Source organism: Pan paniscus, chromosome 3 (genome assembly GCF_029289425.2).
Source record: "Pan paniscus chromosome 3, NHGRI_mPanPan1-v2.0_pri, whole genome shotgun sequence".
Classification (NCBI taxonomy): Eukaryota; Metazoa; Chordata; class Mammalia; order Primates; family Hominidae; genus Pan; species Pan paniscus.
Window position 1 is genome coordinate 41439731 of NC_073252.2, and position 24658 is coordinate 41464388.

At 43.3% G+C, this 24658-nt stretch overlaps 1 protein-coding gene across 1 annotated transcript; it reads left to right on the plus strand.

The window, feature by feature from the left end:
* Positions 1–333: 333 nt before the first annotated feature.
* UCHL1 (ubiquitin C-terminal hydrolase L1) lies at positions 334–11871 on the plus strand. Its single transcript, XM_034958500.3, has 9 exons — positions 334–465; positions 571–582; positions 1065–1193; positions 4108–4258; positions 5166–5251; positions 5327–5374; positions 6671–6737; positions 7550–7608; positions 11429–11871. The coding sequence occupies exons 1-9, from the start codon at positions 433–435 to the stop codon at positions 11513–11515; spliced, it is 672 nt and encodes a 223-aa protein (XP_034814391.1). The 5' UTR covers positions 334–432; the 3' UTR covers positions 11516–11871.
* The last annotated feature ends 12787 nt before the right edge of the window (positions 11872–24658 follow it).

Here is a 24658-nt window from a genome sequence, read left to right on the forward strand (position 1 = left end):
TATTAAATATATACCTGTTGAATTTGTGCTTTTTCTCAAATGCTTCAGAGACTCGAGCTTTAGAGTAATTGGGATGGTGAAAGGATGGGTTTCCAGAAACTTCGCCCAAAATTAAAGACTCCATCAAAAGGACTGCTCCATACACTCAAGGAACACCCACCAACAAATCCCGTCTCCACAACCACCAGATTATCTCACCCGCGAGTGAGACTGCAAGGTTTGGGGGCCCGGCCGTACCACTCCGCGCTGCGCACGGGGGGTTCGTACCCATCTGGCCGCGACCGTCCGTTTCCCCCTCGCTTGGTTCTGCCCCTGCTCCCCCTGCACAGGCCTCACAGTGCGTCTGGCCGGCGCTTTATAGCTGCAGCCTGGGCGGCTCCGCTAGCTGTTTTTCGTCTTCCCTGGGCTATTTCTGTCGGGCGTTCCGCGAAGATGCAGCTCAAGCCAATGGAGATCAACCCCGAGGTGAGCGCCAGGTGCACCGCTACCCGGAGAGCGCGAGGCCGAGGGAGGGGGAGCCGAGTCGCTGATCGGTTCGGTTTTGCCTTTTTCTTTGCATTTGTCTTTCAGATGCTGAACAAAGTGAGTGGCGTCTCGCGCCGTCTCTGGCCCCCTCCCCCGCGAGCGCCGAGGCGGGGGCGCCCACCGGTTCCGGCTGCTGGCAGGGACTAAGCCGCCCGCTGCGCGCACCGGAGACGGCCGGGCTGGGGCGTGGGCTGGGCGCCCTTCCTGGGCCCCTGCATTTAGCGGGTGACTCTACGAAACCGGTCACGGGGAGACGGAGGGGGCTGCGCCCCGTGGCGAGCGAGCGCCAGGCGGAGCTCCCGAGGGCGTGGCGCGGGCAGCACAGACTCGGCTGCACGGGCTTCGCGGGCGCCACGTGTGGGCCGCGCTTTGTGCTGTGTCATTGCGCCGGCCCGGGTGGGGGTGGCAGGGCGGGACTGGGGCTCCTCCCAGGCTCGGGTGCGGGCGCGGAGGGCGCGCGCCTCCTGGCCCCGCCCCCTGGCAGGTGCCCGCGACCCGCGTGTCCCCGTGCGCCTGGCCGCCTTGTCTCCTCTCCGCAGGTGCTGTCCCGGCTGGGGGTCGCCGGCCAGTGGCGCTTCGTGGACGTGCTGGGGCTGGAAGAGGAGTCTCTGGGCTCGGTGCCAGCGCCTGCCTGCGCGCTGCTGCTGCTGTTTCCCCTCACGGCCCAGGTAGGGCGTGGGGCCCAGGATGCGCCGGCCGCCGGCAGTGCACGCCGCTCCCCAGCTTGAGTAGTTGGGGGCTCCCCGCCCCGCCCCCTCCCCTGTAGGTGATGCGGGGCGCGCCTACAAGGAAGGGAGGAGCCTGCATTTTCGTGGTACCTACTCCCTGGGCTCCTGTTCCAGCGGTGCCTATCGCCTTCTTGCCCATCCGTCCACAATTGCCTTAAATTTGGAAGAGAGGCAGTATCTCAGTTCCATCTATCCCGTTATCCAGGGAAATCGTTCATCCTACTCATGAGTTCCCTCGAACTTGGGCTTTTTCGAGCCTCCGGTTCCGGGGAATGGCTGCTGGTTTCCCTTTAAGGGCTATAACCTGTCAACTCATTGTTTGCTTCTCAGACTCCCACCTAGCTGTAGGAATGGAGGGGGAAGGGCTGACCTAAATCGCAGGGAAACAATTAGGTTCGCTAATTCTCCGCCTCCATTACTTGGGTTTCTGATGGTCTTAAGGGGTTCTTCTCACTTCTCCACTCCCACCACTTGCACATTTGGTTTTTAGCCTCTTGAATGTATTTCTTAAAGCTTAATCATTTGTGTATGGTTTCTGTGTGGGAACCTCCTTCCTCTTCACTTATCCTCGTTCATCTCTGACCTTGTAGCTAACTGAAATAGGGGTTATTAGCTCAGTTTTGAAAGCACCTTTGCATTTCCCTTGAAATGATTTTCCTCCTACAAGTGTGCATGGATAGATGTATCTCAAAGACAGCGTCAGATTTTTTTTTTTTTTTAAAGGATAGCTAGGATATTTGCAGTCTTGTGATGTATGGAATCCCAGTCATTAGCGCATGGCATTGTCTTATCTCCTATTGCTGTCACTTGACCGCTGATGTGGGAGTGACTGAAATTAGCTTTAGCAAAACTTGGGGCATCACTCTAAAGAGTGAGGTTAACTGAAGCACCGTCCTAAGGCTGGGTGTTCTGGAAGCATCTGTAGCCAAAATCAAGAGTATGGGAAGTTCCAAGCCTTCCTCCTAGTAAGTAAGCTAAGTATTGTGGGTAAAAACACTTATTACAGCTAATAAGATGATCTCACTGACATGTTTTTATTGCTAAAGTCTTTTACTTGGGCTAAAAGGGAGCTGCCAAATTGTTGGAAGTCGAATTAGCTTCCTGGTTGACCAAATCAGTCTCCTGTCTCCAGTTGAGCATCACACAGAGGTTTTTTATTAGAGCAACCATGATGACTCGGAGGTTTTGAGCAGCATTCAGAGGCAAGGCCTCTGGGAGGCAGTGGTGCAGCATGTTTGCCTTTAAAAGCTGACTGTTCTCCTTTTGCTGAATCTTGTTTAGAGAACATTCTAGTTTGTGTTATGTTTGAAAGAGCTCGATACTTTGTCCTTTAGTTTCAATTCAACCTATCAGATTTATCGAGCGCCTATTCTGCTACACAGAATGCCTACTGGACAAAACACTGAAGCCGATTGAAAGAAAAGTTGAGGTTTTATAGGTTGACTCCAAAGATGCTAATGTTAATTTGGAAGGCATTTAATTTTTGACTAAGGGAATGTTATGACCCCCTACATGGACCACTTCTGAAACATTAAGTGCTAGTAGACTATTTACAGAATGATTTCCATGGAAGAGCTCAAGCAGCCCTAAAGGATGGTGCTATCCCATTTTAACATTTCATCTAATTAGCCTAGAAAATGAAAAACACTTACTGGTCAATGAATACTAAGTTGAGGATCCAGTTAGATAGAAGCAAAAAAGTTCTGCTAGTTGGAGTTTAAGTTGATCTTCTGGGGTAAGAGATCTTACTCTTCTGTTAGTACCAGAGAGCAAGCTTAAACTTCAGTTCATGTACAGAAATGCAAAGCTACTAGAATTGGAAATATGTTTCTGATGGTCTGTCTGGTTTTGCTCGTTATGGGAAATCAGTGTTTCTATAGTGTTAGTACCCTACTCTTTAACTGGGAAGTCCTAACTTATTTATTATATTTTTATTTTTTAGAGACAAGGTCTCAAACTCCTGAGCTCAAGTGATCCTCCTGCCTCAGCCTCCCTAGTAGCTGGGATTATAGGCGCAAGCCACTGACCCTGGCTCAAGAAATCATAACTTCTAAGGTCTTTAAAGCTAGTTAGTGAAAAGTCCAGATAGGCTTACTAAATTACTATACAGAAAGCTAGCAGATGCTTTGAGGAAATCCGTTTCCTAGTCCGATTCATTTACCAGTCTCTCTCCTCCTCCTCAAATTGCCAGTCTGTCCTCAAAGTAAACTGTTTAGCTGGCAAGGACAAGCTAGTGTCACATCTTCCTCTTGTAAAATCACAGCCCGATACCCTAGATCAGTTGTCTTTTCTTCCTTAAAAAGTGGGCGGAGGTAATGGTTAATTTCTTTCACTTGCTCTTTTCAGCAGTTAAGGCCGTTTTTGTTTTTGAAGCGAAGTGTACTTAAGCCGAGTAGAAGTAGAACTTTAAAGAATAATGAAATGTAAACCAGCTGGTGCTCTTGTTGGGCATTCAATTGACTGAAGCTTGATTTAGGATGCCTATGTGAAATAGTTGTTAAGTGTTAAAGGGAGAAAATAATGAATTGGTTCCTTTGTTTTCTGACTTCATGACACCATTTTGGGCTGAAAGGTTGCAGTGGTGTCTAGACACAGCCTTGGGCAGTATCCAAGGCAGTCACTGCACTGCAGCACCAGGGTGGAGTCTCCGAACCTCTCAGAGCCCCACTGGCTGGCGTGGGTGGTGTGGGAGGCAGACAGACGGGCCCTTCTCTGGGAGTCAGCCAACATCTAGAACCAGGGGTTCTGGTCACACATCCCACTGGTGTTTCCATTTAGTTGGTAGAACTCATGTGCTGCCATCTGTTCTTTGCACTTTCATTCTGAGATGTAAAAACGCTTTTTACATTCGCAGCATGAGAACTTCAGGAAAAAGCAGATTGAAGAGCTGAAGGGACAAGAAGTTAGTCCTAAAGTGTACTTCATGAAGCAGACCATTGGGAATTCCTGTGGCACAATCGGACTTATTCACGCAGTGGCCAATAATCAAGATAAACTGGGATTTGGTAGGTGTGGGTTTTGAGGCCAGCCATCCTAAGCTTGAACTTGAAACACGGAGTTCAGAAACAGCTGTGTTCCCGAGGTCAGAGATGCTGTACCTTTTGAAACCATTTTGTAATGATGGTGTCAGACACTTAATCTGACTCACAGTCCTCCTCAGAAAGGATTCCTAGCACTTCCAAATTTTGAAATGGTCCCATTTCACAAATTTTAGAGCTGAAAGTTCATATTGAGGTCTTTTGAAATATACATTGTTATTGCTATAGGTTTGTGATTAGTGTCTCTTAAGCATTTTGTTAATGCTCAGTGTGGATAAGCCTATGTCAGTGGTTAGCCAGTCAGATGTCTCTGTGCTGGACTATTTTGTTTCTTTACATTTCTATTCAAGATCTTTATTTTTCTATCGGAATAACCGAATTACTAAAGTTGAATTTTCTACCCCAAAATAATCTTGGTTTGGGAAGCATTTTTATTAGAACATGATTATAGCGTCATGTGTATAATAGATCTTAACTGTACATTCTTAGATGCTGTAGATACAGCAGGCAAACAAGGCAGCCCCGGCTTTCATGGTGCTAGAAATCTCAAATATGTTTTACAAATTAAGAATTGCTGTGAAAAAGTGACAGGAGATTTGAGAGATGAGTGAGGTGGGAGGGAAAAAGGGGTCCAGGGTAGAAGGGAACAGAGGCAAGAAAGAGCTTGGCATATTGGGAGAGCAGAGAGACCTCTCTGGCCTGAAAGCAGTGAATAGAGAGGGGTTAGAAAAAGAGACTGGGGGAAAAGGTACAGCTCATCCACAGTATTAAAGATTCAGGTTGCTCAGCATGTTCAGCAAAGGCTTAAGTCAACAATAAATATGTACCCACTTGTATTATTTTACCTATACTAACACATCCATTTTTTTTTAAGAGGATGGATCAGTTCTGAAACAGTTTCTTTCTGAAACAGAGAAAATGTCCCCTGAAGACAGAGCAAAATGCTTTGAAAAGAATGAGGTAAGAGAACTTTCAGAGCATTGCCTTTAAATAACTCTAGAGATTTTTGTGCTAATTATTTTCTTTTTTCCGCAGGCCATACAGGCAGCCCATGATGCCGTGGCACAGGAAGGCCAATGTCGGGTAAATGCAAATACAAATCGGAGCCAGGCTGCCTGGGTGCCATCTGTGTTTCTACTGAAATTGTGCAGGAATCTCTTACTGGAACACAGCAAATGTTATCCACCCAAGGCCAAATGACACCAGAAAGTTCTACCCAAATAATGCTTTGACTAGACCTGTTCATAAAAAAGGCTCTTCAGAAATTGTATTGGTCATTGAAGTCTTGAGTAAATTCAAATTGACAGTATTTTGTTTAGATCCAAATGAGTCTTACAGGTCAGGCATAGTGGCTCATGCCTGTAATCCCAACAATTTGGGAGGCCAAGGAGGGTGAATCACTTGAGCCCAGGAGTTTGAGACCAGCCTGGCCAACATAGTGAAACCCCGTCCCTACAAAAAATACAGAGTAGCGAGGTCTGTAGTCCCAGCCACTTGGGAGGCTGAGGTGGGAGAATTGCTTGAGCCCTAGAGGCAGAGGTTGCAGTGAGCTGAGACCATGCCGCTGCACTCCGGTCTGGGTGACCCTGTCTCAATAACAGAAACAAATGAGTCTTATAGAGTGTACACCTCTCCTAGTAAGTGAGCATTTCAAATAATCTTCACAGGCTGTTGGGGAGAATGAAATGCACAACGAAGGACAAGTTCTAGAAGGCTTGAATATACCATAATCTGATGAGAACCTCTGAGTCAGCTGCTAAATTTAAGTCAGATCTCAGTGTCCTTTTTAAAAAAAAAAAAAAAAAAAAGTTGACAAGGTCAGGCTCCATTTCCCAGGCTGGAATGCAGTGGTGTGATCTTGGCTCACTGCAGCAATTCTCTCATCTCAGCCTCCCGAGTAGCTGGGATTACAAGTACACACCACCACACCTACTAATTTTTATATTTTTTGTAGAGATGGGGTTTCACCATGTTGTTCAGGCTGGTCTTGAACTCTTGTGAGCTCAAGTGATCTGCCTGCCTCAGCCTCCCAAAGTGCTAGTATTGCAGGTGTGAGCCACCGTGCCTAGCCAGATCTCAGTGTCTTTATAACTACAACTGGCTGCCACTTTCTAGCATTGACCTTGGTTGAGATACTTAGCCTCTCTAAGCCTCAATTTTCTCCTCAGTAAAAATCCTGTAGTAATAGCATCCTCATAGAGTTGTTCTGATAGTTAACAGTATATTTACCTTAGTGGGCTTAGAATAGGGCTTAATGTAAGACATTAAATATTAGCTATAATTTCTAAAAATCAGTTCAAGCACATTTCACTTGAATTGCAAGATAATTTTTAAAATACAGCTTACACTCATTTTCAAAAATTTCTTGACTTTCTTTAGGTAGATGACAAGGTGAATTTCCATTTTATTCTGTTTAACAACGTGGATGGCCACCTCTATGAACTTGGTATGTTTTACTCCATTTTTGGAACCCAGTGTAGTTTCATGCGTTCTTTCAGACTGAATTTCTCTTGATATATTGTGTGACTTTATGGCACTTGGCATATCATTGTTTATAAAGCCACAATAACAAAGTATTCTCATGAGGGCACTTAACCCCTTATCATCCCCAGAGCAACTTCCTCAGGCAACTGACTAGCATCCCCTAGTATCATCCTTTCTGGGCAAAGAGTACGTCTGAAAAAGGATCAGTGCCTGAATATGACCTTACTTGTCTAAAAAGAATCTGGACATGTTGGAATAATTTCTATTAACTAGTTTATGGCATCAAGAAAGACGACCCACCTTGTAAGATTCATTCCTTTTGTATTAATGGAGAAAGACTTGTAACTCTTGTCTCAAGCCAAGATACCACCTACAGGCTTACAAAGGCAAAGGAATAGTGAAGGCAATCTGCAGTCGTTGGAGGGCAGATAAAATCTCAGGCATCTCCTCCTCTCGCCTCCATCTTCCCTATACCCCAGAGACTGCATCTGACTTTTGTTCTGTGGCCCTTTCCAAGGGTTGGGGCACAGGCTCCTCTATTAGGGTAGCTGACTTGAGCTTGTGCGATCTTGTTAATTGTAGACTAGAATTGCCTGGGATGGATGCCTAGGGACACTTGAACCTCATTTGCAGCCTCTTGCTTCATAACCAGGCTTCCTTCTGTGGGTTTGGCAGTGGCTTTTGGAAGAATCTAAAACTTCCATCTAGGCTAGGTAAGCACGGTAGCCAGAAAACATGCAGAGAAAATTGACATGCCTGGCTTCTTTGTTACAGATGGACGAATGCCTTTTCCGGTGAACCATGGCGCCAGTTCAGAGGACACCCTGCTGAAGGTCATCTTTGGAATGCATCTCTTCTTAATGTGCCTCACAATTCTTTGGCCAAATTTTCTATTCTAAAGTGCTAACACTCTTCCAGTATAGCCAGCATCAGTTGCCTGGGTTAATAGCAGTCTTTAGGGCTGCAAGATCCTCTTAGTAACTCTATCTACCTTATTTTATTGCGAGTGGTTTTAAACAGGGCTTCAGAGACACCCTGGGTAATCTGTTTCATGTGTTGTCTTTAGTCCACAGTTAGAATTAGCCTGAAAGCTGTTGCTTTGCTTCCTGGTGGGATTAAGGTGACCATTGTCCTCTCGTCAGATTACATCATAGCTAAAGACTCACAAAACAGCAGCCTTTCATAATCCCTCTAAGATGACGGGATTTGGGTCAGTCTTGGAGGTAGTGTACTATAGATTCTAGTTAGGTGGTTAAATTTAGGAGTTTTTCCTTCCCACATGGTCTACTGTTACAAGAACAAAAGAAGCAGATTTAAAATCCACCTGACAAAAACTGTTAATATCCAGGATCACTTTGTAACCATCCTGGACAGAAAAGTGATTCTGGACAAAGGTTGGTAGACGACCCTAGGCCTCTTCACTAAAAAATGAGCCTCTAGAGTTGAATCAATTTGCTATTATAAAGGAAAATTGCTTAATTATGATACACAAAATACTGTTTTTAGCTTGCTGTGCTGAAGAAAAATATACAAACTGCTATTAAGATATAACTATACTTAATTTGAGTAGTAATAGTATAAAATCTTTGCAGAACTTACTGTGTGCAGACCAGGACTCAGCAAGCATTTTCTATAAAGAGCCAAACAAAATATTTTAGGCTTTGTATGGCATATGGCTCAGTTGCAAGTATTCAGTTCTGCTGTTACAACTCAGCAGCCCATAGACACTCTCTAAATGAATGTATGTAGCTGTTTTCCACCAGCACAGGCTGGGTTGGGCCCACATGCTGCAGTTTACTGACCCCTGTTCTTAGGTGCTGTTCTAGGTGATCTACGTCTTTTATAGAAATCCTTTAATGACACAGTGAGGTAGGTATTATCCCCATCTCAGAGCTGACAAAACTCAAGAGTTTAAGGCCTGAGGTCAAGGACTTACATGGCAAACTGTGATTCAAACCTAGATAGTCTGGCAAGGCGCAGTGGCTCATGCCTATAATCCCAGCACTTTGGGAGGCTGATGCGGGAGGATTGCTTGAGCTCAGGAGTTCAAGACCAGCCTGGGCAAAATGGTGAAACCCCATCTCTACTAAAAATATAAAAATTAGCCAGACCTGGTGGTGCATTCCTGTAGTCCCAGTTGCTTGGGAGGCTGAGGCACAAGAATCACTTGTTACCTGGGAGGTGGAGGTTGCAGTGAGCCGGATTGCACCACTGTACTCCAGTCTGGGCAACAGAGCAAGACTCTGTCTCAGAAGAAAAAAAGAAAAGTTAGTCCGCATCTAGAGTCTGTGTTCTTAGCCACTGTACAATACCAATATGACCTTTCTTTAGAAAAGACCTCTCTTTGGAACTTCACAGACCTGATAGCCCTAAGATGCTAGTGGACCACATTATGCCACTCTTAATAGGGAAGGTTGATTTCGCTCATCTGTCAGACACACCTGAGATCAGTTAAAGCTAATTCTTGGTATTCAAGAGGTATGTGGGAATAGTAATATGGAATGAAGAATAGACCTGGAGAGCCAGGATGGGATGGAGGGGTTTCATGAGAGTCAGAATTTACTTGGTGAGAATAAGAAAACAGGCAGAATTTCTGGTCTTTGATCCATTTGGAGGAAAGAGACCCTGGTCCTTCCTAGTAAAGCTTTTAAGGTACATGCTAACTCATCTAACACTGCACTAATACCATAAAAATGTGTCCCACATAGGATACAAGTGTCACATTTGTAGAATTTATAAGGTGTGGGGAAGGTAAAATTTTTGTATAGAGATGGGGCAGGGAGGGACTCACTATGTTGCCCAGGCTGGTCTTTAACTCTTGGGCTCAAGTGATCTTCCTGCCTCAGCTTCCCAGAGTGCTGGGATTATAGGCGTGCGCCACAGTACCTGGCTAAAACTTTTTTTTTTTTTTTAACTTTTCTAATTAGAACCTTATTTAAAATTAAAAGAGTTTCTAAATTAAACCAGCATTTTAGTTAAAATTCTTACCCTAAGTAAGGCTGGTTCTATATGGTTAAGGATGTTTTAGGTTGTCTAAATGTCACACTAAATTATTAAACTGGTTAGAAGATACATGCACTTAACCCAAATATCTTAAGCTTGAATGAATTAGGTCCCTGCACGTTAGCTCTATAGAAGATGGTTGTTCTCTTTAAAGGTACATCTTTAATAGTGAAATCAATATTGTATGTCCTATAGTAAGGTCAATTCAGGGAAGACAGGTCTGGAATACTGATATATTAAAAAACTTGGTAGAGGATAAAATGTTGATGTCAATCCAGATACTCTTTGGTTGCTTTTTTTGAGAAAGGGTCTCGCTGTGTCATTCAGGCTGGAGTGCAGTGGTGCAATCATGGCTTACTGTAGCCTTGAAGTCCTTGCTCAAGCAATCCTCCCACCTAAGTCTTCTGAGTAGCCAGGACTAGAAGCGCACACCACCATGCCCAGCTAATTTTTAAATTTTTAGTAGAGATGTTGCCCAGGCTGGTCTTGAACTCCTGAGCTCAAGTCATCCGCTTGCCTCAGCTTCCCAACGTGCTGAGATTGCAGGCCTGAGCTGTGTCTGGCCCAAACTCATTGAGTTGGTGATTTCTAAATTTTAGGAGTGATGTTTCATTACCATTCTGTATCATAGAGCATTCCTTTTCTCCTTCAGGGTCTTATACTATGGTTTACAGAGCTATCTTTCCACTGGGCTTTTTTACAGATTGAACAGAGTAATATTTTTGATCCCAAAACAATTATATCCTAGAAGTTGGTAAATAACACTGGGATCAGTTTCCTGTTACCAGTCTTTGTCATCTAGATCTTAGAAGTAGTAACGCATGTCACTTCACCATCAATCTCTAAGGTTCCATTGCTTGTCTGTACCTAGAATATCAGGTAGTTAAGGCTGGTTTTTTTTGTTTGTTTGTTTGTTTGTTTTCTGAGACGGAGTCTCGCTCTGTCGCCCAGGCTGGAGTGTAGTGGCGCGATCTCGCCTCACTGCAAGCTCCGCCTCCTGGGTTCACGCCATTCTCCTGCCTCAGCCTCTCAGAGTAGCTGTGACTGCAGATGCCCGCCACCATGCCCGGCTAATTTTTTTTTGTATTTTTAGTAGAGACGGGGTTTCACCATGTTAGCCAGGATGGTCTCTATCTCCCAGCCTCGTGATCCGCCTGCCTCAGCCTCCCACAGTGCTGGGATTACAGGCGTGAGCCACCGCGCCCGGCCACGTTAAGGCTGTTTTTTAAAATGTTTACTTGAAAGACAATTTTCTTTATTCCAGGAATTTCTGAGTTACAACTTTTCACTTATGCCACCTTATGGAAGAAAGATCAATTTCCAATCTTTAGATTTGAGGAAAATAACGTTCATAGTTGTGTTTTTGTTGTTGGGGTTTTTTTTGTTTTTTTTTTTTAACTTTTCCAAAACCAGGTACAAAGTGAGAGAAGCACAAAACCATTTGGTGGAAGTGATAAGTCAAATCCATGATGTAACCTTGTCTTTCCCATCACCTGATTTTTTGCTTTAAGCCCTGGTTTTCAAATTAATGATGGAATTAAAGTTGATGAGGGTGAACTTTGAGCATTAATAGACCTTGGAGCCTTTCCCTATGTGACTTTCATTTTGAGCTCTTGCTGTTTGGATTTTAATGACATTTCTCCTTTCCAGGACGCTGCCAAGGTCTGCAGAGAATTCACCGAGCGTGAGCAAGGAGAAGTCCGCTTCTCTGCCGTGGCTCTCTGCAAGGCAGCCTAATGCTCTGTGGGAGGGACTTTGCTGATTTCCCCTCTTCCCTTCAACATGAAAATATATACCCCCCCATGCAGTCTAAAATGCTTCAGTACTTGTGAAACACAGCTGTTCTTCTGTTCTGCAGACACGCCTTCCCCTCAGCCACACCCAGGCACTTAAGCACAAGCAGAGTGCACAGCTGTCCACTGGGCCATTGTGGTGTGAGCTTCAGATGGTGAAGCATTCTCCCCAGTGTATGTCTTGTATCCGGTATCTAACGCTTTAAATGGCTACTTTGGTTTCTGTCTGTAAGTTAAGACCTTGGATGTGGTTTAATTGTTTGTCCTCAGAAGGAATAAAACTTTTCTGCTGATAAGATAGCCACAGCTGATTCTCATTTTCTTTTACCCTCCCCTCAATATGTCAGGTTATTTTGGTAGTAATATATGAATGTCTTCCACGTAAGTAACTCATACAGTGCTGCTAAGAATTACCATAAAAGCATTGGTTTGATGTGTCTTTGGATTTTTTTTTGCATTTGTATTCCCTATGTATACCTGTAGAAACTAATTTTTAAAGATTTTTAAATAGGCAAATTTTGTAGCACAATTTTAGACTTATAAAAATATTGAAGACAAAAAGAAAATACTGGACATTGTAGAAGTCCCATAAACCCACCACCCAGTTTCCTCTATTGTATTAAGCGGGGTTTTCTAGAGGACAGAACTAATAGGATATATGTATACATAAAGGGGAGTTTATTAAGGAGTGTTGACCCACACGATCACAAGGTAAAGTCCCATGGTAGGCCCTCTGCAAGCTGAGGAGCAAGGAAGCCAGTCCGAGTCTCAAAACCTCAAAAGTAGGAAAACCAATAGTGCGGCCTTCACTCTATAGTCAAAGGTCCAAGAGTCCCAAAGCTGAAAAACTTGGGAGTCTGATGTTCCAGGGGAGGACACATCCAGCACAGGAGAAAGGTGGAGGTGGGAGACTGGGCCAGTCTAGTCTTCCCATGTTCTTTTGCCTGCTTTTATTCTGGCTACACTGGCCGCTGATTAGATTGTGCCCACGCAGATTGAGGGTGGGTCTGCCTTTCCCAGTCCACTGACTCAAGTGTTAATCTCCTTTAGCAACACCCTCACAGACACCTAGGAAAAGTACAATACCTTCAATCCAAGTTGATGCTCAATATTAAGCATCACAGTTACTGACATACCGATACACTGCTATTAAGTCCATAGCTTGTTTAGATTTCCTGGCTGTTTTCCCTAATGTCCTTTGTTTCAGGATCCCATCCAGGATCCCACATGACTGTTAGTTGCCATGTCTCACCAGGCTCCTTTGGGCTTTGTCAGTTTCTCAGACTTCTCTTCTCCTTGGATGACCTTGACAAATTGGAGGAGTACCATCAAGTACTTTGTAAGGTGCCCCTCTATTGGGATTTGTCTAATGTTAGACTAGGGTTATAGGTTTTGGGGAGGAAGACCAGAGGCAAAGCGTTGTTTTCATCATATGCTATAAAGGGTACATAAGCATAATTAATCACTGATTCAGACCTCTTACCTGGCTGAGGTCGTGTTTGAAAGACTTCACCGTAAACTCACCCCCACTGCCTTTTCCATGCTGTACTCCTAGGAAGTCACCATGCAAAGCCCACACTTAAGGAGTGGAGGTGTATATTCTATCTCCTTGAGGGCCAGGTATCTATATGAATTATTTGGAATTCTTTTGGAAGGGAGAGTTGTCTTTTTTCTCCTATGTAACCATTTTTATCAGTATGAACTCATATCATATACTGTGGATTTATGTTATAATCCAGTACTACATGTTGCCCACATTGTTCTGCTTTAGTTGTTGGGAGCTCTTTCAGTTGGCTCCTATGTTGCTTTGACATACCCCAATCAGTGTAGCATGTTTTGTTTTTCTTAGCAATTCCTTACTGTCTAGAAATTAGTTTTTTTTTTTTTAAAAAGCAAGTCTTTGGCATTTGTTGTTAAGCTTTACTTTATAGATCAATGTGCCCTTGTTTTATAGATAAGGATACACTATTATGTAATGTATAGGTTTTCATTAAATATTAAAGGAGGACGTCTGTTCTCAACAATGGACGTTGAATGTAACAGTTCACTTCCAGTTACACAAAATGAGGGAAGCAGGGAAGAAACCCAATGCTTCCTGCCTATACTGTGATCCTCACAGAAGGCTCTGTCCTGTCTGGTGCCAGGAATCCAGATAACTTGGTTCTCAACTGCCTTATTCACAGTTCTCTTAGCCCTGATTATGGTGGTAATATTCCTGATTCCAACTTTTTTTTTTGGGGGGGGCATAATTTACAGAAAATTTATTCATGTATTCAAATTATCTGCAATTTCCTTTTTTAAAAAATTATACTTTAAGTTTTAGGGTACATGTGTACAACATGCAGGTTTGTTACATATGTATACATGTGCCATGTTGGTGTGCTGCACCCATTAACTTGTCATTTAGCATTAGCTATATCTCCTAATGCTATCCCTCCCCCTTCCCCCCACCCCACAATACTCCCCGGTGTGTGATGTTCCCCTTCCTGTGTCCATGTGTTCTCATTGTTCAGTTCCCACCTATGAGTGAGAACATGCGGTGTTTGGTTTTTTGTCCTTGTGATAGTTTGCTGAGAATGATGGTTTCCAGCTTCATCCATGTCCCTACAAAGGACATGAACTCATCATTTTTTATGGCTGCATAGTATTCCATGGTGTATATGTGCCACATTTTCTTAATCCAGTCTATCATTGTTGGACATTTGGGTTGGTTCCAAGTCTTTGCTATTGTGAATAGTGCCGCAATAAACATACGTGTGCATGTGTCTTTATAGCAGCATGATTTATAATCCTTTGGGTATATACCCAGTAATGGGATGGCTGGGTCAAATGGTATTTCTAGTTCTAGATCCCTGAGGAATGGCCACACTGACTTCCACAATGGTTGAACTAGTTTACAGTCCCACCAACAGTGTAATAGTGTTCCTATTTCTCCACATCCTCTCCAGCACCTGTTGTTTCCTGACTTTTTAATGATTGCCATTCTAACTGGTGTGAGATGGTATCTCATTGTAGTTTTGATTTGCATTTCTCTAATGGCCAGTGATGATGAGCATTTTTTCATGTGTTTTTTGGCTGCATAAATGTCTTCTTTTGAGGAGTGTCTGTTCATATCCTTCACCCACTTTTTGATGGTGGTGTTTGTTTTTTTCTTGTCAATTTGTTTGAGTTCATTGTAGATTCTGGATATTAGCCCTTTGTCAGATGAGTAGGTTGTGAAAATTTTCTCCCATTCTGTAGGTTGCCTGTTCACTCTGATGGTATTTTCTTTTGCTGTGCAGAAGCTCTTTAGTTTAATTAGATCCCATTTGTCAATTTTGGCTTTTGTTGCCATTGCTTTTGGTGTTTTAGACATGAAGTCCTTGCCCATGCCTATGTCCTGAATGGTATTGCCTAGGTTTTCTTCTAGGGTTTTTATGGTTTTAAGTCTAACATGTAAGTCTTTAATCCATCTTGAATTAATTTTTGTATAAAGTGTAAGGAAGGGATCCAGTTTCAGCTTTCTACATATGGCTAGCCCGTTTCCCCAGCACCATTTATTAAATAGGGAATCGTTTCCCCGTTGCTTGTTTTTGTCAGGTTTGTCAAAGATCAGATAGTTGTAGATATGCGGCATTATTTCTGAGGGCTCTGTTCTGTTCCATTGGTCTATATGTCTGTTTTGGTACCAGTACCATGCTGTTTTGGTTACTGTAGCCTTATAGTATAGTTTGAAGTCAGGTAGCATGATGCCTCCAGCTTTGTTCTTTTGGCTTAGGATTGACTTGGTGATGCGGGCTCTTTTTTCATTCCATATGAACTTTAAAGTAGTTTTTTCCAATTCTGTGAAGAAAGTCATTGGTAGCTTGATGGGGATGGCATTGAATCTATAAATTACCTTGGGCAGTATGGCCATTTTCACGATATTGATTCTTCCTACCCATGAGCATGGAATGTTCTTCCATTTGTTTGTATCCTCTTTTGTTTCATTGAGCAGTGGTTTGTAGTTCTCCTTGAAGAGGTCCTTCACATCCCTTGTAAGTTGGATTCCTAGGTATTTTATTCTCTTTGAAACAATTGTGAATGGGAGTTCACTCATGATTTGGCTCTCTGTTTGTCTGTTATTGGTGTATAAGAATGCTTGTGATTTTTGCACATTGATTTTGTATCCTGAGACTTTGCTGAAGTTGCTTATCAGCTTAAGGAGATTTTGGGCTGAGACAATGGGGTTTTCTAGATATACAATCATGTCATCTGCAAACAGGGACAATTTGACTTCCTCTTTTCCTAATTGAATACCCTTTATTTCTTTCTTTTGCCTGATTGCCCTGGCCAGAGCTTCCAACACTAAGTTGAATAGGAGTGGTAAGAGAGGGCATCCCTGTCTTGTGCCAGTTTTCAAAGGGAATGCTTCCAGTTTTTGCCCATTCAGTATGATATTGGCTGTGGGTTTGTCATAGATAGCTCTTATTATTTTGAGATACATCCCATCAATACCTAATTTATTGAGAGTTTTTAGCATGAAGCGTTGTTGAATTTTGTCAAAGGCCTTTTCTGCATCTATTGAGATGATCGTGTTTTTTGTCTTTGGTTCTGTTTATATGCTGGATTACATTTATTGATTTTCATATGTTGAACCAGCCTTGCGTCCCAGGGATGAAGCCCACTTGGTCATGGTGGGTAAGCTTTTTGATGTGCTGCTGGATTCAGTTTACCAGTATTTTATTGAGGATTTTTGCATCAATGTTCATGAAGGATATTGGTCTAAAATTCTCTTTTTTGGTTGTGTCTCTGCCAGGCTTTGGTATCAGGATGATGCTGGCCTCATAAAATGAGTTAGGGAGGATTCCCTCTTTTTCTATTGATTGGAATAGTTTCAGAAGGAATGATACCAGCTCCTCCTTGTACCTCTGGTAGAATTCGGCTGTGAATCCATCTGGTCCTGGAGTTTTTTTGGTTGGTAAGCTATTAATTATTGCCTCAATTTCCGAGCCGTTATTGGTGTATTCAGAGATTCAACTTCTTCCTGGTTTAGTCTTGGGAGGGTGTATGTGTCGAGGAATTTATCCGTTTCTTCTAGATTTTCCAGTTTATTTGCGTAGAGGTGTTTATAGTATTCTCTGATGGTAGTGGGATCGGTGGTGATGTCCCCTTTGTCATTTTTTATTGCGTCTATTTGATTCTTCTCTCTTTTCTTCTTTATTAGTCTTGCTAGCGGTCTATCAATTTTGTGGATCTTTTCAAAAAACCACCTCCTGGATTCATTGATTTTTTGAAGGGCTTTTTGTGTCTCTATTTCCTTCAGTTCTGCTCTGATCTTAGTTATTTCTTGCCTTCTGCTAGCTTTTGAATGTGTTTTTCTCTTGCTTCTCTAGTTCTTTTAATTGTGATGTTAGGGTGTCGATTTTAGATCTTTCCTGCTTTCTCTTGTGGGCATTTAGTGCTATAAACTTCCCTCTACACACTGCTTTGAATGTGTCCCAGAGATTCTGGTATGTTGTGTCTTTGTTCTCATTGGTTTCAAAGAACATCTTTATTTCTGCCTTCATTTCATTATGTACCCAGTAGTCATTCAGGAGCAGGTTGTTCAGTTTCTATGTAGTTGAGCGGTTTTGAGTGAGTTTTTTAATCCTGAGTTCTAGTTTGATTGCACTGTGGTCTGAGAGACAGTTTGTTATAATTTCTGTTCTTTTACATTTGCTGAGGAGTGCTTTACTTCCAACTATGTGGTCAATTTTGGAATAGGTGTGGTGTGGTGCTGAAAAGAATGTATATTCTGTTGATTTGGGGTGGAGATTTCTGTAGATGTCTATTAGGTCCACTTGGTGCAGAGCTGAGTTCAATTCCTGGATATCCTTGTTAACTTTCTGTCTCGTTGATCTGTCTAATGTTGACAGTGGGGTGTTAAAATCTCCCATTATTATTGTGTGGGAGTCTAAGTCTCTTTGTAGGTCACGAAGGACTTGCTTTATGAATCTGGGTGCTCCTGTATTGGGTGCATATATATTTAGGATAGTTAGCTCTTCTTGTTGAATTGATCCCTTTACCATTATGTAATGGCCTTCTTTGTCTCTTTTGATCTTTGTTGGTTTAAAGTCTGTTTTATCTGAGACTAGGATTGCAACCCCTGCCTTTTTTTGTTTTCTATTTGCTTGGTAGATCTTCCTCCATCCCTTTATTTTGAGCCTATGTGTGTCTCTGCACGTGAGATGGGTTTCCTGAATACAGCACACTGGTGGGTCTTGACTCTTTATCCAATTTGCCAGTCTGTGTCTTTTCATTGGAGCATTTAGCCCATTTACATTTAAGGTTAATATTGTTATGTGTGAGTTTGATCCTGTCATTATGATGTTAGCTGGTTATTTTGCTTGTTAGTTGATGCAGTTTCTTCCTAGCCTTGATGGTCTTTACAATTTGGCAGGTTTTTGCAGTGGCTGGTACTGGTTGTTCCTTTCCATGTTTAGTGCTTCCTTCAGGAGCTCTTTTAGGGCAGGCCTGGTGGTGACAAAATCTCTCAGCATTTGCTTGTCTGTAAAGTATTTTATTTCTCCTTCACTTGTGAAGCTTAGTTTGGCTGGATATGAAATTCTGGGTTGAAAATTGTTTTCTTTAAGACTGTTGAATATTGGCCCCCACTCTCTTCTGGCTTGTAGAGTTTCTGCTGAGAGATCAGCTGTTAGTCTGATGGGCTTCCCTTTGTGGGTAACCCAACCTTTCTCTCTGGCTGCCCTTAACATTTTTTCCTTCATTTTAACTTTGGTGAATCTGACAATTATGTGTCTTGGAATTGCTCTTCTCGAGGAGTATCGTTGTGGCGTTCTCTGAATTTCCTGAATTTGAATATTGGCCTGCCTTGCTAGATTGGGGAAGTTCTCCTGGATAATATCCTGCAGAGTGTATTCCAACTTGGTTCCATTCTCCCCGTCACTTTCAGATACACCAATCAGAACTAGATTTGGTCTTTTCACATAGTCCCATGTTTCTTGGAGGCTTTGTTCATTTCTTTTTATTCTTTTTTCTCTAAACTTCTCTTCTCGTTTCATTTCATTCATTTCATCTTCCATCGCTGGTACCCTTTCTTCCAGTTGATCGCATCGGCTACTGAGGCTTGTGCATTCATCATGTAGTTCTCGTGCTGTGGTTTTCAGCTCCATCAGGTCCTTTAAGGACTTCTCTATATTGGTTATTCTAGTTAGCCATTTGTCTAATTTTTTTCAAGGTTTTTAACTTCTTTGCCATTGGTTCGAACTTCCTCCTTTAGCTTGGAGTAGTTTGATCTTCTGAAGCCTTCTTCTCTCAACTCATCAAAGTCATTCTCCGTCCAGCTTTGTTCTGTTGCTGGTGAGGAGCTGCGTTCCTTTGGAGGAGGAGAGGCGCTCTGATTTTTAGAGTTTCCGGTTTTTCTGCTCTGTTTTTTCCCCATCTTTGTGGTATTATCTACCTTTGGTCTTTGATGATGGTGACGTACAGATGGGGTTTTGGTGTGGATGTCCTTTCTGTTTGTTAGTTTTCATTCTAATAGTCAGGACCCTCAGCTGCAGGTCTGTTGGAGTTTGCTGGAGGTCCACTCCAGACCCTGTTTGCCTGGGTATCAGCAGCAGTGGCTGCAGAACCGTGGATATTGGTGAACTGCAAATGCTGCTGCCTGATCATTCCTCTGGAAGTTTTGTCTCAGAGGAGTACCCAGCCGTGTGAGGTGTCAGTCTGCCCCTACTGGGGGGTGCCTCCCAGTTAGGCTACTCGGGGGTCAGGGACCCACTTGAGGCAGTCTGCCCGTTCTCAGATCTCAAGCTGCGTGCTGGGAGAACCAGTACTCTCTTCAAAGCTGTCAGACAGGGACATTTAAGTCTGCAGAGGTTACTGCTGCTTTTTGTTTGTCTGTGCCCTGCCCCCAGAGGTGGAGCCTACAGAGGCAGGCAGGCCTCCTTGAGCTGTGGTGGGCTCCACCCAGTTCGAGCTTCCCGGCCGCTTTTTTTTAACCTACTCAAGCCACGGCAATGGCGGGTGCCCCTCCCCAGCCTCGCTGCCGCCTTGCAGTTTGATCTCAGACTGCTGTGCTAGCAATGAGCGAGGCTCCGTGGGTGTAGGACCCTCCGAGCCAGGTGCAGGATATAATCTCCTGGTGTGCCTTTTGTTAAGCCCATTGGAAAAGCGCAGTGTTAGGGTGGGAGTGACCCGATTTTCCAGGTGCTGTCTGTCACCCCTTTCTTTGACTAGGAAAGGGAATTCCCTGACCCCTTGCACTTCCTGGGTGAGGCGATGCCTCGCCCTGCTTCGGCTCACACACAGTGCGCTGCACCCACTGACCTGCACCCACTGTCTGGCACTCCCCAGTGAGATGAACCTGGTACCTCAGTTGGAAATGCAGAAATCACCCGTCTTCGGCATCGCTCATGCTGGGAGCTATAGACTGGAGCTGTTCCTATTTGGCCATCCCCAACTTTTTTTTTTGAGACAGGTTCTCACTCTGTCACTCCTGCTGGAGTGCAGTGGTGAGATCTCAGCTCACTGCGACCTCCAAATCCCGGGCTCAAGTGATTCTCCCACTTCAGCCCCTGCTAGTAGCTGGGACTACAGGCACGTGCCACCACACCCAGCTAATTTTGTATTTTTAGTAGAGACGGGTTTTGCCCTGTTGCCCAGGCCAGTCTTGAACTCGTGAGCTCAAGTGATCCACCTGCCTCAGCCTCCCAAAGTTCTAGGATTACTGGCATGAGCCACCACACCTGGCCCGATTCCAACTTTTTTTTTTTTTTTTTTTTTTGAGATGGTGTCTCACTCTGTCACCCAGGCTGGAGTGCAGTGGTGCTATCTTGGCTCACTGAAAACTCCATCTCCCGGGTTCAAGCAATTCTCCTGCCTCAGCCTCCTGAGTAGCTGGGATTACAGGCACCTGCCACCACGCCTGGCTAATTTTTTTTCTTTTTTTTATTTTTATTTTTAGTAGACAGGGGTTTTGCTGTGTTGACTAGGCTGGTCTCAAACTACTGACCTCAAGTGATCCGCCCACCTCAGCCTCCCAAAGTGCTGGGATTACAGACGTGAGCCACCGCACCTGGCCTCAACTTTTATATGAAGGACATTTTGGTTCCTTGAAAGAAAGTGATCCCTTCTGTTGACATCCTATTAATGTAAAAACTAAATACACAGTGATTCAGGTGGTTCTACTTGCCTTTAAATTTTAAATTCTAACTTGGTGCATGACTTCTATACAATCATCTCGAAGGTTGACTTAGGGGAAAGGAACAAAGGGCTCCTTCCTGCATATAAGCGCTGGTACAAAGATTGTTTTTGGCCTCCGAAATGTAAATTATACCACTAAACATAGCTGGAAGACTTTATACTTCATATATGAGAAGTGTATTTATTTAAATGCTCTCAAAATCCAACGTAACTTAGTGTGCCACCCCATGGAAGGTTATGCAATAGATCATGTATGTGGGTGATTGCCACCCCAGAGGTGCAGATAAATTTTGGTTTCACTAAAGAAATGCACAGAGATTAGGTTACATGCCCATGTTCTTGTAGCTAGTCACTAGGGAAACCAGGACTTAGGCTATGGACCTGTATTAGTGCATTTTCACGCTGCTGATAAAGACATACCTGAGACTGGGAAGAAAAATAGGTTTAATGGACTCACAGTTCCATGTGGCTGGCGAGGTCTCACAATCATGGTGGAAGGTGAAAGGCACTTTTTACATGGTGGCAGGCAAGAGAGACTGAGGAAGAAGCAAAAGCAGAAACCCCTTATAAAACCAGATCTTGTGAGACTTATTCACTACCACAAGAACAGTACGGGGGAAACTGCCCCTGTGATTCAATTATCTTCCACTGGGTCCCTCCCACAACACATGGGAATCATGGGAGTACAATTCAAGATGAGGTTTGGGTGGGGACACAGAGCCAAACCATATCAGGACCTAAGGGCAGCTATCCTATGTTGGTAGTCAATATCATAGGCTTTAGGATTCATCAAACCTGTCTTTGACCTCTGCTTCTACCTCAGTAACTTCGGGCAAAGGAATTACGCTCTACCACATCTTCCTTGTTTCATGTTGAAATAGACACAGTGAAGATGTCTGGGAAGGGCCTGGCCTCTAGAAGGTGGCATCTAATACCATAGTCTCTTCTCCTTTCCCTGGGCCCTCAGCAACACACAACCTCAGGGGGTACCATCCACTTTGTATTCCATGTTAAGGCAGAGTGCTTCCTGGGGTTGTGAGACTCAGAGGACCTTGCTTCTCCAACAAACCCTCTTATTTGACACCTCAGATTTGCCAATAGTCTGTGTATAATTGACTCATTCCCTAAAATGTTACTAGTCTTTGGTGATGAAGGTGACTTTGTAGTGCTTTCAACAGCCAAAGCCATCTGATGTTAAGTATATCCCTATTTATTTATTTATTTATTTAGAGATGGAGTTTCACTCTTGACGCCCAGGCTGGAGTGCAGTGGTGCGATCTGGGCTCACCACAATCTCCACCTCCTGGCTTCAAGCAATTCTCCTGCCTCAGGCTCCCGTGTAGCTGGGATTACAGGTGCCTGCCACAATGCCCAGCTAATTTTTGTATTTTTAGTAGAGACAGAGTTTCACCATGTTGGCTAGGCTGGTCTCGAACTCCTGACCTCAGGTGACCCGCCTGCCTCGGCCTCCCAAAGTGCTGGGATTACAGGCATGAGCCACTGTGCCCAACCGTATCTCTCTTTTTAAACTGACACCTCAAATGTCTTAGTCTAAGTTATACATCTATACAGTACGATACTTTGACTGACTTAAACACCCATGAACATGGGAAAATGTTCATGTATGAAACTAGTGAGATCTGTAAAATGTGTATACATATGTGTTTAGAAGAGACAGGACTATAACAGATAAGTGCTTACTATATCTTAACTGCCTTACATGTTCTACTTAGTCATCACATGATGTTGGTATTATTCCCATTTTGCAGTTAGAAAACTAAGGCATGGCGAAGCTTAAGCAACTTGCCTAAGGTCGTTAGGTTAATAACTGATGTTCCTGAGATTCTAACCCAAGCCAATTGGCTCTAAGAGCCCATAGTATTTAATTCTTCTGGGGGCAGGGATGGACCTAACTTAAAAGGAATGAAGTTTAACCTTTATAGCTCCACACTTTAATGGCCCCTTCTAATAGTCTGGCTTGTGTGTCCTTGTAAAATTTGCAACAATAGGATATTATTGTATTTTTATTCTCAAAAACATGGGTCTACACCTGTGTCTGGGTGTTAAGATTATGGGTGATTTAACTTTATATTCTAATTTTCTAAGCTTTCTAAAATTACATTTTTTTTAATCATAAAAAAGCTTAAGTTTTTCCCCTAAGACAGAATTCTGCCGTAAGCTCCTGCTGGTTAATTCTAGCTTACTTCCATGTTTCTTTAATTTATAACTGAAGTCAGTGCAACTTACAGATTTAGTTGCCTGTCTTCTAAAACGTTTTTCAACAGGCTCTGTATTAGTCCGTTCTCATGCTGCTAATAAAGATATACCTGAGACTGGGTAATTAATAAAGGAAAGAGGTTTAATTGAATCACAGTTCCACATGGCTCTGGAGGCCTCACAATCATGGCAGAAGGCAAAGGAGAAGCCAAGTCACATCTTACGTGGATGGCAGCAGGCAAGAGGACATGTGCAGGGGAACTCCCCTTTACAAAACCATCAGATCTTGTGAGACTTATTCACTATCACAAGAACAGCACAGGAAAGATCCACCCCCACGATTCAATTACCTCCCACTGGGTCCCTCCCATGACATGTAAGAATTATGGGAGCTACAATTCAAGATGAGATTTGGGTGGGGACACAGCCAAACCTTATCAGGCTCCATTATAGGGCTACTTTATTTGTTTTTAAAAAATTTTTAATTTTTAGAGACAGGTTCTCACTGTCACCCACACTGGAGTGCAGTGGCATGGTCACAGTTTACTGTAACCTCAAATTCCTGGGCTCAACAATCCTCCCACCTCAGCCTCCTGAGTAGCTAGGACTACAGGGATGCACCACCATGCCTGGCTAATTTTTAATTTATTTTTGTAGAGACAAGGTCTTGCTGTGTTGCCCAGGCTGGTCTCAAACTCCTGGCCTCAAGTGATCCTCCCACCTTGGCCTCCTAGAGTGTGGAGATTTACTTTAGAAATTAAAATAATCATCTTCATGTGCTCCTAAATCTGAACTTATTTGGAACATGTTCAGTTTCCTGCATACCTGCTATGTTAAATAGTGACTTGCCATGCTAATTTGGCAGAGTTACTTTCTTTGTCCCCCTTGAATGACACGATCTTTTAAATTCATTAAATTGTTCACCTGTTTGTTTTCTTGACTGGGCTTGGCATTCACTTAGGAACAAGGCGTGGTTTGGCATAGCAGGTAAGAGTGGGCTGCTGTGAATTGCCTGCGTAGTCAGACCGCCTGGTGTCAAACCTGGCTTCAACACCTTCCATATGATCCTGTAGGAGGAGAATGGTGGACCTCTTCCACAGGATTAGGAGGACTGAGCTGAGATGACGCACACAGAGCTTAGTACATAGCAAGCACACCTTGAGTAATTATCTCAATTTAACATACACTGTTAATAGAGGGTTGAGAAGTGTGTGTGTGCGTGCGTGTCTGGGTGCATGTTTGAATCTTTATGAACAAAGGAGAAAGAGCTGTAGAGAAGTCTCAGCATTCCCTCCTAGTACAAAATATCTGTATTTGGACACTTTAAGCCAGTTGATAGTTTCCTTTCTCTGGTCATGTTCACAATCAACATCCTTAAACTGATGCAAACTCAGATTAAATATGAACCTGTCTCCTAACTCTTTTAGGAGAAAAGAATTTCCTCTTTTAGGACTCAGATACTTTCCATAGTGTTCATCATTCTCCAGAAGGCAGGCTTAAAAGGTTAATATCTCACATTAGTATGGTACATTTGTCAGAATTAATGAGCTAATTACCAATACATGATTATTAACCAAAGCCCATACTTTATTCATACTTCTTTAGTTGTCACCTAATGTCCCTTTTCTGTCCCAGGATCTTATCCAGGATACCACATTACATTTGCTGTCATGCTTCCTTAGGCCCCTGGCTTGTGATTTGTTTTTAC

Coding starts and splice junctions, on each gene's coding strand:
- UCHL1 (XM_034958500.3), top strand. CDS start 433: ATGCAGCTCAAGCCAATGGAGATCAACCCCGAG. Junction 1,194..4,107: donor TGTTTCCCCTCACGGCCCAG/GTAGGGCGTGGG, acceptor TTACATTCGCAG/CATGAGAACTTCAGGAAAAA. Junction 5,252..5,326: donor AATGCTTTGAAAAGAATGAG/GTAAGAGAACTT, acceptor TTTTTTCCGCAG/GCCATACAGGCAGCCCATGA.